General features: G+C 42.2%; 1 protein-coding gene across 1 annotated transcript in view; it reads right to left on the minus strand.

Annotated features, from left to right (window-relative positions):
- Nucleotides 1–13,488, minus strand: part of LOC148508430 (C-Jun-amino-terminal kinase-interacting protein 3-like) — a 111,352-nt gene that overhangs the window by 65,943 nt on the left and 31,921 nt on the right. The window contains exons 6-8 of the mRNA XM_088444545.1: nt 11,265–11,403; nt 6,522–6,612; nt 4,108–4,235 (exon numbers count right to left, since the gene is read on the minus strand). Of these exons, the coding sequence (XP_088300671.1) occupies nt 4,108–4,235; nt 6,522–6,612; nt 11,265–11,403 (358 nt within the window). The remainder of the gene's footprint in view (nt 1–4,107; nt 4,236–6,521; nt 6,613–11,264; nt 11,404–13,488) is intronic.

Below are 13,488 nucleotides of genomic sequence, written 5' to 3' on the forward strand. Positions count from 1 at the left end.
GAACCTTCCCTCTTTCCCACCCTGCTTCTATTCATGGCTGCTGGCACGTGGCTCAGAGTAGAGATTGGGACAGTTGTGTGGGGAGTATAGTGGGAATTGGATTAACTGTAATAAAGACGTGTTTTCAGAGAGTGTTTTTAAAGACTTGATGGCTTTGAGGCAGTCTGATTGGGCATGGTAGGGTATTCTATAAGTGGGTAGCGGCACGGAAGAAGTATTGTAAGTAGAGATTTAAGTAACCAGAGGTGAGGTACAGGTCAAAAGTAGATTTACGATGGCGAGATGCGATTTGTGATGTATGAAGAAGTGGTGTAATTTGAATTGGACTCCGGGGTACATGGGGGACTACAGATGTGCCCAGCTAGTTTGTTGCTCCATACAGCAATGTAGCGCACCACGCATCTCGTGCCACACAGAAGCCTTGAGTCGCGCCACACAGAATGTTTCTTAACGGAACATACCGTAGCACTGGAAAAAAAAGTCATATCGTGTAATACAACTTTTTGTCCACCAGGTGTCACTTTTCCTAAACTACACAGCACATGCGTCATAGTTCCAATGCATTTTCTGTATCACCGCCCGATGATTGACTGACAGAATCTGTGATTGGGTACACTATAGCATAGCATTTTGGTCATGGAATCAGGGGTGTAGAAGAATGTGTAATAAAGTATTAAATAATAACAGTACAGTATGTGTGCGAGTCCTGTACTGTTAAAATATATTATATATTTGTCTCATGGGCTCAGACAGGGATCGCAGGCATGCACAGCTTTCACTAAGACATCATGACTCGGTAGCGCAAGCGTCTTTTATGCAGCATTTTACCTTCAAATGCATCTGAATCATACAGCAAATCAAATTGATAGCACAAGCTTCTGCTGGATAAAATAATATGCAGCATGCCTATATTCTGTGAGCCAGTTCGGGTGTATCGGCATGCGAAGCGTTACGTTACACTAATTTCAACTGTAACACTTTAATGTAGTGATTTGCTTGCAGATACACCTGTACTGGCTCACAGAACATAGGCATATCATTGTAATCAGCAGAAGCTATGTGTGGAGCAACTTGTAGCGCACGGAGGATAGATGTATGTGGACACATCTCTATTACTGTGCTGCAAAGTACCTGTCCCCAAAAGTGACCCTACAGTAGATGCATATTACTGTACCGAGTCCCAATAAAGCAGCCGTACAGTAGCTAACATTGACCAGAATACGCACACTAAGCATTACATAATGACAGAGCAACTGAAATTCAGTTATTTTAAAGAACTCTACTGAACTGAAAGCATTTCTCTCAACATCCCACCGCAGTACAAATTTTATCAGTGGAGCACTCGCCACCTAGAGGTTAAGCAGTGTATTACATGCCATGGCTTATCTTTCGTTGTAGAATACCACGGTAGGCCACAGTACAGCCATCACGTAACGTTCCATGGCGCGACACAGGGGGCCTGAATGGCGCGCTTTGAGCAACAAACTAGCTGGGCACATCTGTAGTTAACTAATGTGGCACATAAGATAGAGAAGATCGGTCTAGTTGCAGCATTTAAGATATATTGTAGCAGGAATGAATGGGTGAGGGTAGTGCCAGATACTAGGACGTTGCAGTAGTAAAGGTGGGAATGTGGGCAGACACTGGATAAGAGTTTTGGTAGCATCTTTAGTAAAGAAAAAAAAATAAGTGCATATTCCAGCAATATTTTTGAGGTAGAGGTAACTGGATTATGAGAGAGATGGGGTGAGATGAATAATGCAGATGACAAAGTCATGTGTGATACCAAAGCAATGGTCTTGTGAGACTGAGGAAATTGTGGTGTTACTGAGGAGGAGGGAGATGTGAGGAAAAGTGGGGACAAACCGATGAGCTTTAGAAAGCATTGGGACATCCATGTAAAGATAGTAGAGCTGCGCAGATCAACTCTAGAAATGCAGAATAAGGCCAATTTAACACATGCCGGTTTTGACCGGCCGGGGAAGAACCTGGCGGTAGGCGGCCGGGTTTTTTCAGGCACCCAGTGCCTCTCACAAGCAGTGGCTTTGAGACGCTTTTATTTTATTTTTTTAAACTACTGGGCATGCGCAGCAGCAGCTGCTGCACAAGCCCGGCCGGCACAAGCCCATGTGAGTGAAAGGAAACATTGTTTCCTTTACACCACTGGCACGCAGGGACGGGACGGACACGGCACAGCAGCTGTCCTGCACAGTGGATATTCCCGGCTGTAACACGGCAACCGCGTCGTGCCCGTGCCATGTGAAAGGACCCACCTACTTCCCTGTTATCTATTTTACACACCCGGCAAAAAAACGGGCGGCTTTTTGCAGCCCAGTCAAAACCGGCATGTGTGAAATAGGCCTAAGTGTAATGCCACGGAATAAAAAAAAAACACTGTTTCAAAAGATAAATTACATAATCATCGATTTATTGTAGCTATAAGAAATATTTGATATATTGCTCTATAATAAAAAATACCATTGTAAAAACAAATATAAATGGCTAAATATGAGATCTCATAAAAAGAGATACAATATATGTGATTCAAGTGGAAATAAATTGCTGTAAAGATAGCAGAGAGCCAGGTGGTTAAAAAAGGAAATAATCTTAAAAATAACTTAGCCCCAAGCCTTTCAAACATACATTAGGTCACGAATGGTAGGGAGAGGAGAACCACTTCATCCACAATTGGTTGTCCACTACAGCAAATTGTAGTTATAGATGTGGTGCGGCTTGGTGCATCACGTGTAAACATATTACATACGGAACTACAGTATTGTCAAAATGTGAGTAACAATTTCTTCTAACAAATATGCTGTAGTTTTGAAAAAGTCTGTATCTTTCTACAGCAGGGCTAACGATATGTCCTATTACAGCTAAAACCAAAATGTTGGGATTATTTGTAGTTGAGTGTGCACCAAGTCTTGATGTGGAAACTCTTCATGTGCCCCCCACTTTGTGTTGCTGTCTCGTCTCAAGTCAGCATCCAGGTGGAGTTTACTTTGGTCCTGAATGATGCTCTGGAAAATTGTGCAAAGTTGATTCCAACTGGTCTGGAATACCAGATAACTTTATATTTATTTCTAGACCGCGAGCAGTTTAAGTTGAGCTGGCGTCTGTTCCTGAAAACGGGGCATGTCACCTGTGTTTTATGGGAGCGCAGAGGCCAGGGTCCGAAGCAGACTTCCTGACCTCGGCTATGGAGCTGCGAGGGGCAATCTGAGTACCCTCAGGGTTACTCATATTACCGATGGTCTCACAGAAGATCCAATGCTGTGTTTTAGGACGCAGCACTCGTATCTACAATGCGGTCAGAAGGCGCCCCTGCTGCATTAGCATATTAGTTGAGCCAATTTAAATTTTGGAATATTTGTGTGTGTACATTTATACAGAAGTTTATATGTGTCCTTATATACAGAGGTGTCCTCATTCATCCAGCCCCAACACGCCACACGACGGGAGATGCCTGGCACGATTGAGCTGCCAGGTCCTGTGCAAATCAGCTTGTGTCTGGCTTTTTTCTTGCCGAAAATGCGTCTTCATTGCAATGCGATGGGACTCGGACGCACCAGGAGACTGCACTGATTAACTTGATATGCAACACGTGTATATCTGTGTGCGACTGGGTCTGTATAAGAGGCACAGGGGAACTTGGCATGGAAGAAAGCTGCGTCCGCTGCATCGTAGCATTTCCTATATAGGATCAGAGACTCAGTCGCACACAGATACACAAGTGTCACATATCAAGTTAATCAGTGCAGTCTCCTGGTGCGTCCTAGTCACATCATATTGCAACTAAGATGCAAACTTGCGTTTACAAAGTCGCGCGCTAAGGGAGGCTGTCTGGTATGACCGCAGCAATGATGTATGTAATGTCCTGCACATATTGGATCTTCGTATTGTATGCTTAGTGATAACAAGTCATATTTATTTTAAGGTTCTAAAGCTTACCTCTGTGAGTTTGTATGGCTACAGCCCACCAAAACTTCACACTCCAATTCAGCTGCATGTCTGATAAATACTTTATTAAAAGCTGTCATTCACCAATACAATAAATCAAGCATAAGTTGCATTTCGTCAAAAATAATATTTAGAATGATAATTTACCTTGCAAGTCAGCTCCCTCGTCTACATATGCAATAAATTCTGGACTTGTTCCACACACCTCAGCAAAGAGTGAATTGTTATTACGCTCAATCTCTTCTTCTTCCAGTCCTGAAAGGTCTTTTGGGGTACTTGAGTGATAGCACAAAAACACAAGAGAGAGTATAAAATGGAATGTAAAGAGTAGCAGGAAAGCTAGGAGGTTTTTATATGGAATATTACAACAACAAAAAAGTCATATAGTGGTAACACATGATTTGTTGAGGTAATTACACATCATATTACATCAATTTGTGTATCCATGTCAGTGTAATAGTACACATTTCACATCTCTGCCAAGAAAGTGGTTATTTCATTGGTATAGAATAAGACATTTTTGCCTTTCCAAAACAAAATAAGAATGAGCAGTGGCGGATTTTCCCTAGGGGCTGCAGTTCTCTCAGTAAAATCCGCCATTCCCCGGTGATCCCCCAGTCCCATATGTGAATTAGCAGAAGAGCAGTGGTTTCTCATTGGAAGCACCTTCTGCTAATCACAGGTCAGACAGGCTGTCTGTCTGTCTGTCCCTGTCCGGACTGACATTAACATAAAGCACTTCCAATGGGAACCAAATCTGCTTTTATGACGGCAGCCTTATTCTGCTTCTTGGGGATTTAGCAGATGCAGCTCCTAGCCGATGAGGTTTTTCTGTGCATGCTGCATTTTTTATTTTTTCTTTTGTGAATTTTTTTCCTTCTTTTCATGTGCATTAGATAGGGACCTCGCTGCACCACCGCACAGGGGTTTTGGACTGCAGCCCGGGCAACCATCCCGCAGTTAAAAGGTAGGAGATGCTGCTGGATGTGAGTAATCTTAATATCTTGCAATTACTCAACACAACCTGGACCAATAAAAGGAATCGCTAAAATTCCAGTTTCTGACTGCTTAAATCCATGAGTAACAATTCGCTATGTGGCTACAAGACATGGACAGAGATAGACACACAGAGTAGAATGTTTTTATCCAGTTGCAATTTAGTAATCTAATAAAAATGTAGAGAAGCTATTAAAATTATATATTTTACGGTTGCACTATGCTAGATTAGATTGTTAACTCTTTTGTGAGCAGGGCCCTCCCTACCGTTTGTTTTAACCTCTGTATTTATTTTATCAACAAGGTATGTCCTTGTTTTATATATGACTATTTTTCCCCACTGTCCAGCTGCGCAAGCACGGTGTCATTTTACAAAACAACGACAACAACGAAAAAAAAAAAAAGATCTGTAGTGATTTGGGTGTTCTCTCCAAGAATGTACTAGACTGCACATTCTTGTATAGTCCTTTTGAAAAGGAAGACAACCTTGGGGTGGAATGTATCAAGTATTATCCCGCCCCCACTGCATGCATTCTGGTGTTTAATAATGTGGGTATGTATGAATACTAACCTCACGGTTAGTCCTTCTGATATAGAGCTGTCCCGGCAAAATTCTGACTTCTGAGCTTATGACCCAGTAGTCCTATTGCGCTTGTGGTGCCGTTAAACTGCTCATGACCAATCATTAGAGAGAAGGTGATCCCTCTCCAGGACTTAGAACAGAAGCTCCAAAAAAGTTTCGCTGTCCGGCACATTGCAGCCCCAAAGAACTGTATGGGGACTGCAGTGCTGGCGGTCTGCAGCGAATGTATGGAAAACCATATGTATTGAGGTAAATCTGTGAAAACTGGAGTTTTAAAAGGTTTTACCGCATTTTTTTGATTGATACATCTCGCCCGTGATGTTTATTTGATATGTAGAACTTTGAACTGATGCCTTTCATTGTATATATTACCATTACCCTGTCGATGTTTACATCAATATAAAAAGCAAATCTGTTTCTGGCAAAAAAAATATTAAGATGTTTCTTATATGGGTTTGCATTAAAAAGATCTTAAGTAAACACGGGGTGTGTATGCGTGATCATAAGAACTGGAGCAGCAGCATTCTAGAATTACCTGTTATGCAGGTAACAGAATAAAATCTCTACCCAATCCACTGAACTCATTGTCCAATATATACAGTGATAGGTATTAGAGATGAATAGTAAAGTAATCATCTAAACCTTACAATTGGGATCTACAGTACACTGAAATGCAATGTCACAATTGACACTTTTAAAATGAATCACCAGAAGCCACAGCAAACATTGACCAATGATATTCATTTGTAACAGATTTTAGCCAGGGTAATTGAGAACAACCATTTTTGTTTTCTAGTAAAACACTTTTATATTATTAACCTCAAATACACATACTAGCGCCTTACATTTATATAACCAGGATATTACCAATACATTTAGCTTGCCTAGTGGTCAGCTATAAAAAAAAAAATGTACATTTGTAACAGTAGATTTTCCCTCAATAGTACAATTAGGATATTGGATGATTTTTGGATTGTCTAACCTTGCTTCAAATGGTTCAGAATTCAGTTTCAGTTCTGGAGTGGAGTTAATAATGTCATCAACTACAGACTGTATTTCTGGTAGAAGAGGTTCTGCAAAGAAATAAAGAATAATTAAAGAAAATATCGCTGAATGTTCCATATTCAACCTCGCAGGATATAAGCAAATAGCATAAAGTAAATGCAATGTAAAATCAAAGTTTATCAAGTCTGAATCTGCAAATTCCTATACTGAACATTTCCTTAAACAAGGCAATACTGACCTAAAAATGGAATATTTAACATCAATATAATAAAAGTGACTGCTGATAAAAATGAGGTCATCACATGACAGTGTGTATGAACTCTGCCTCCCCCCACGGAGTTATGAGACACACAAACAGAAGAGACTGACACACATACAGGGTCACACAAAGGTACAGACTGGGCCACACATTATAGTTAATCCCCTTCCCTCGAACCTAACCTAAGTTGTCACTCTGAGTCTGAGGACTGCAGCAGCCCCGCCCCCTCCATCTCCCATGGCGCCTACAGTAGCCCCACCTACTCCCTTCTCCAGCCTGCTTACACAGCACTTAAGGATCTGGGGACCCTTTGTAGAAGGGGGCCCAGGGCATGTGCTCCCATCCCCCTTAATCCGGCTCTGTAGTCTCCTACAGATCCTATGTTGGTCATTAGGTGGCACACATTTTATGACTGTGATTGCGTTGTCTAATAATTCATGAGGATCTTTAGGAATAATAAGCAACTTAGAGGAATACATTTTTTTTTTTCAGAATTGGATCTTATTTCAGAATTAAGACATAATGATTATATCACTAAGAATCACACTGTTCCATAACACTATATCAACAAGTCAGACAAGCTACCATCCAGTATACTGTATGTATTTTATGCTGGTGTCTATCTTCAACCAGTTACTACACCTCATATTTAGATTGTGTACCGTACCAACTATTCACAAGATATCGCACACTGAGTATGTCCGTATTTTGATGGGTGTAATTTTTAGAGAGAGATCTAGATCGAACCACAGGGAACGCCGGGGATAACAGCTAGTTATACTATATTTATACAAGTATGTTTATATATTTTTATACAGACACCTATCACTTTCAATTATAAACACCACATAACCTAAACCAAGTATTAACTGTACTCACACCCAACACTTATCCAAGCTTAAGCCCAAACGCTAAGCCTACATCTAATATTGCATACTCAAATTCTAAAGCTGCAATAATGCCATCTTACCACCTAATGGGCCTCATTCTGAGTGACATGCAATGCCAATGTTGGTGGAGCTGAGCAATTTTTTTTTGCTATGCCAGATGCGTTACACAGAGCATATGCACAAAGGCACTGTAGCGCTTGAGGCACACGGCATCAGATATGTCTTGTATATGTGCTGGGCGTTCCTGGGCGGTGACTGGGAGGTGGCTAAACAGACGCTCGGAGATGGTCCATCGTCTGGGCATGTTATAGAAGTGTCGCGGCCGTGACGCTGAAGTAATTTCAGACGCTGAATCGTTCATCACTTTGGAAGCCATTCTCTGACGGAAAACCTGCACCTGCCATAGGGTTGGTTCCAGTGTCGATGGTGCGACTGATGGTGACGTATTACAGCATCTACAGATGAAAGTGGGTGTCTCAGTCCTGTACATTCATATGTACAGCTGCACGCCAGGGAAGGATTTGCATAAAATCGCCAATGGGCAACTGTTAAAAGAAGCAACCACGCCTGAGTCCACCTCTGAATCAGGCTCAATAGCTCTTGCTTCATGGAGCTTTACATACACGGACACTGGTACAGTTAGTTGGACCATTTAGAACTGGGCGTGTTTCGGGGGGACTGGAGATATTAAATGGATAAAATTATAAAGTGCATGTTATTAATTAGTTTATGAGCTTTATAAAAAGAAGTCTGGGGCTTGGTGAAAGATTTAAGAAAACCTAAAATCAACCCATTGCCAAATGTATAGGTCAAAGACATGAAAGTACATAAAATTAACCCTTTTAATTCATATAACATCCCAAAGCGATCATAAAAAACAGACTACATACAGCGGGTAAAATAAGTATTTAACACATCAACATTTTTTTCAGTAAATATATTTGTACTGGGCTATTGTAATCACATTTTCACCAAATGTCAGCAACAACCCATGCAATCCACACATGCAAAGAAATCACACCATAGATGTCCATAAATTAAGTTATGTGTAATAATGTGAAATGACACAGGGAAAAAGTATTGAACACATGAAGAAAGGGTGGTGCAAAAAGACATGGAAAACCAAGACACCAGCTAAAATCTATCAGTAATTAGAAAGCAATCCTATCCCTTATCAGTGCAAATTAATATAAACTGGTTCAGTCCCAACTGATGGCCTATAAAAAGATGTCTAATTACCAAGGTGTCACACAAGAAGCATCTCATGATGGGTAAAAGCAAAGAGCTCTTTCAAGACCTTTGCAACCTTATTGTTGCAAAACATACTGATGGCATTGGTGACAGAAGGATTTCTAAACTTCTCAATGTTCCAGTGAGCACTGTTGGGGCCATAATCCAGAAGTGTAAAAACATAATTTCACCATAAACCGGCCATGACCAGGTGCTCCTCGCAAGATTTCTAACAGAGCAGTGAAAAGAATTATCAGAAGAGTTGTCCAAGCACCAAGGACCACTTGTGGAGAGCTTCAGAAAGACCTGGAATTAGCAGGTACAATTGTTTCAAAGAAAACAATAAGTAATGCACTCAACCGGCATGGTCTGTATGCACGCTCACCACACAAAACTCCATATCTGAAGAAAAAGCATGTTCAAACTCGTTTAACGTTTGCTGCACAACATTTGGACAAGCCTGTGAAATACTGGGAGAATATAAAGAAAAAAATGTGCTCCCAAGCACTCCTAATGGGAATTACTCATCTATGAGTAAAATAATTATTTCTCAAAGTCACATAGATTATGTATGGTTATAAATAAGTCTAGGCAATTATTTTATACAGTCACACTATTGCGTTTATATACAAACGCTAAATCCAGGTGTCAAATAGTCACAATATTGCGTTATATACCACAATGTTGCGTTTATATACAAAAATGCTAAATCCAGATGTCGAATAGTCACAATGTTGCGTTTATATACAAACGCTGATTCCAGATATCCAATAGTCACTCCAAAGGCTTTAGTATTCCTCCTTCACCCTGGACCACTTCTCATGCATGCGGAATTCTCAGTATATGTTCATGCAAAACAAAAGAGGGGTACCAGCATAGCGTAAAACCTTCAACATTTATTGAAATTTTGGGAAAGGCACGTTGTTAAGCAAATAGGGGTATTACTATGCTCCCCCTATAGAGCATTACCTTCCCAGTCTGAGTACAAAGTTGTAATCACCATACAGCAAGTCACCAAAGCGTTTCAACCTCCTCACAGGTCTTTATCAAGGTGTATAGTGATAGTGGACTGACTCCAATTATATAGGGTTAGGGCGATCCCGCCCCTTACTTGTTATATGAATACATATGATAGTGTGTTATGAGACATAACTTACTTTTCTACTCACGGAGCTGTCTCCGTGCTCGTGGGTGCTGAGGGACCTCGTGATGCGTTCCACGTCCCTCAACGCACCACGTGACTATTTTTCTAAACAGGAAGTAATCTTTCCTATGCGCTGCGTTCCACACGCTGGAACGCAGCGCACGGTGCTCCGTCCTTACAGATGGCTCCGGCTGTTTGTCCCAGGTGGTGTGTGAAAAAATGGGCCAATATCACACGTGAGTAATGGATGTCTCCATACAGAAGGCGTCTTGAAGCTGTCATTACCAACAAAGGCTTTTGTACGAAATATTAAATAAGTTTCAGTAAGCATGTTCAATACTTTTTCCCTGTGTCATTTCGCATAACTTAATTTATGGACATCTATGGTTTGATTTCTTTGCATGTGTGGATTGCGTGGGTTGTTGCTGACATTTAACGAAAATGTCATTACAATAGCCCCATTACATATATATTTACTGAGAAAAATGTTGTTGTGTTCAATACTTATATTACCCACTGTATGTACCCTACATATCACTACGACTTTATTGGACTCTGCTTGTTTCCTAAACTCACAAAACAAATCAAAATACAAAAGTCACACAATTACATTATAAAAATGACATAATACAAAATACATACAAGGATGGGATCATACATAAACACACAACCACATACACTTCCAGGTTAACATGCTCTCACCCTCCTTCCACATCTCTAAAACAAGCTAAAGGAAGAATAGAAATAGCACTCTCAGATGGTTTTCTAATAACAGGACCCAGTGCACTCTTCGCATTACAAGATGGTAGACCCAATAGACCCTTTCTCCACACTGCAACTATTGAAGCGAATGCTTTTCATCCATAGCCAGAGTACATGCCATAATGGATCTACTTATTGAAGCAGGTTGAGCACTATTTGTAAATAGGATAGGAACAGAGATGCAAAATCTTTCTGTAGACATTTAAGATGGTTGATTCAATTAGAAGCGATGTAAGAAAGATGCTAATTATAGGACGAATGCCGCCTGACATAGCCCCTACATTGGCCCCATAGAAGTGCATAGAAAAATGCACAACGTAAGCCTTACCGTATGCATTGCACATCGCCCATACACTGTGCCGGGATGCACAATCTTACTGTGCAGCTAACTGAATTGTCCCCTATCAATTCTAGTCCAATGTTTTGCTTTTTTACCTGGGTCTTTTTCTACAACTCCATCTTTTGATTGTAGTTCATCTCCAAGTGGAAGGAAATTAGCCTCGTTAGGAAGTCCGTTTGTGCAAGCTTGGGAATTGACCTTCATACTATCCAGTTTACACTCTTTAGGCAAAACCTAAACGGAAACATCCCAATGAAAATGATAACATTCATAAGACAACACACCAGAGACAAACAGAGAACTTCTCAAAGAAAATTAGTCATAGTGAGAATAAAGTTTCCCTACTGTAAAATAAGGGGATTTTTGGTTACTTATCTTTGAATCCTTTTCTCTGAATCAGGCTGGGGGACTGGACCATGGGGTTGTAGATGGGACTGCAAGGAGCTGGCACTTAACTTAAACCTGTAGCTTTAACTCTAAGCTCCTCCCTTCTGCAACCCCATGACTTCAGCACAACTTCAAAAGTGCCTGGTAAGGAGAAGCAGTAATTCAGTGAAACTGTTATAACAATAAAACAATTAATAGAACCACAGGGACCAACTCGGTCAACACGACAACACAACACGATTGATCGTGAGGGAGGGAACGCAGTGTCCCCCAGCCTGATTCAGAGAAAAGGATTCAACGGTAAGTAACAAAAAAATCCCCTTTATCAAGGCTAAGGGAGCCTGGACCATGGGACGTTCAAAAGCCACACCCAGGAGAGGGAACTCTCAGGCTGCCTGACCGGAGAACTGTATGCCCACAGTGGGTGTCGTCGGAAGCAAAAACAGGAAACCTGCAAAACCGAGCGAACACGAGGACAGAGGACCAGGTAGCTGTGCAGCAGACTTGTACAGCCTAGGCCCTGTGACGCGCCGCCCAGGAAGTTGCCACCGCCTGAGTAGAATGAGCCGATACCTTGGCAGGTGTCGGTCGCTCCGCATCTGAATAGGCCCAAGAGATGACAGAGCAGATCCATCGTACAATGGTCTGCTTCATGGCCGGCTGGCCAGCCACATTTCTGAGCGTCATAGAGAACCAGTTGGGAGTCCGTACAACGGAGGACAGAAGTTCTGTCCAAGTAGATCCACTGGGCCCAGACGATGTCCAACAGAGCCAGATCGTCCCAGTCCTGGGAAGACTCCGATGTGGAAAACACAAGAAAGACAAATTTCCTGCTTTAAGTGGAATGCCGAAACAATTTGGTTGGAACAAAGGAACTGTTCAGAGAACAGCTCGATCGTCATGGAATGAGAGGAACGGCGGTTTTGCAAGACAAGGCCACCAACTCCGAGAACCGCCAAGCTAAGGCAATGGCCATAAGGAAAACCAATTTACACGTGACAAATCTAAGGTCCACGGAATTCAAGGCTCAAAAAGGAGCCAAGATCAGATTCCATGGAGCCACCGGTGGCTGAAACGGATGTTGAACTCGCAACACTCCCTGCAAAAATGTCTGAACCTTTGGCAGGAGGGCCAGACGCCACTGAAAATAAATCAAAAGAGCCAAATTCTGTATTGTCAATGAGCGAAGCCACAAGCTGGATTCCAGACCTCCCTGAAGGAAAGCAAAAAGCCTCGGAAGGCGAAACCGTGATGTGTGAACTTTGTGCCGTTCACACCACAAGATGTAGCTCTTCCAGACCCTGTGATAGTTGCCCGACGAAACCGGTTTCCGAGACTGCAACATAGTACAAACAATGGAAGGGGAAAACCCCTTAGACTTTAAGAGCTCGGTTTCAAAAGCCAGGTCGTTAAAGCCAAATCGAGGAAGGTCCTCGTGCCAAAACGGACCCTGCAGGAGCAGATCTGGTCACTACGGAAAGGTGTCAACCTGGACCTACTGCCAGCATGAGAACAGCAGCGTACCACAACCTGTGCGGCCAGTTGGGAGCCACGAGAAACCTGTTGCTCCTTGATCCGCCAAAGCACCCGAGGTAACATGGGAATTGGAGGAAAAAGATATGTCAGACGAAACCTCCAGAGAACGGTCATCGCATCCCCTGCGAAGGCCAGTGGGTCCATGGACCTCGCACAAAATTGGGGAACCTTGAAGTTGTGCCGAGATGCTATCAGGTCCACCGACAGAAGATCCCACTTTCGTACCAACTGCTGAAAAACCTCCGGATGGAGAGACGACTCCCCCGGCAGGAAGGTGGTCCTGCTGAGGGAGTCCATCTCCCAATTTTCCACACCCGGGAATAAACACTGCCGAAAGTGCCGGAACAAAGGCCTCCACCAAAGCTAGAATGCGGGCTGCCTCTGCCATTGCTGTCG

The sequence above is a fragment of the Taudactylus pleione genome, unplaced genomic scaffold, assembly GCF_031769625.1.
Source record: "Taudactylus pleione unplaced genomic scaffold, aTauple2 ptg000366l, whole genome shotgun sequence".
Taxonomy (NCBI): domain Eukaryota; kingdom Metazoa; phylum Chordata; class Amphibia; order Anura; family Myobatrachidae; genus Taudactylus; species Taudactylus pleione.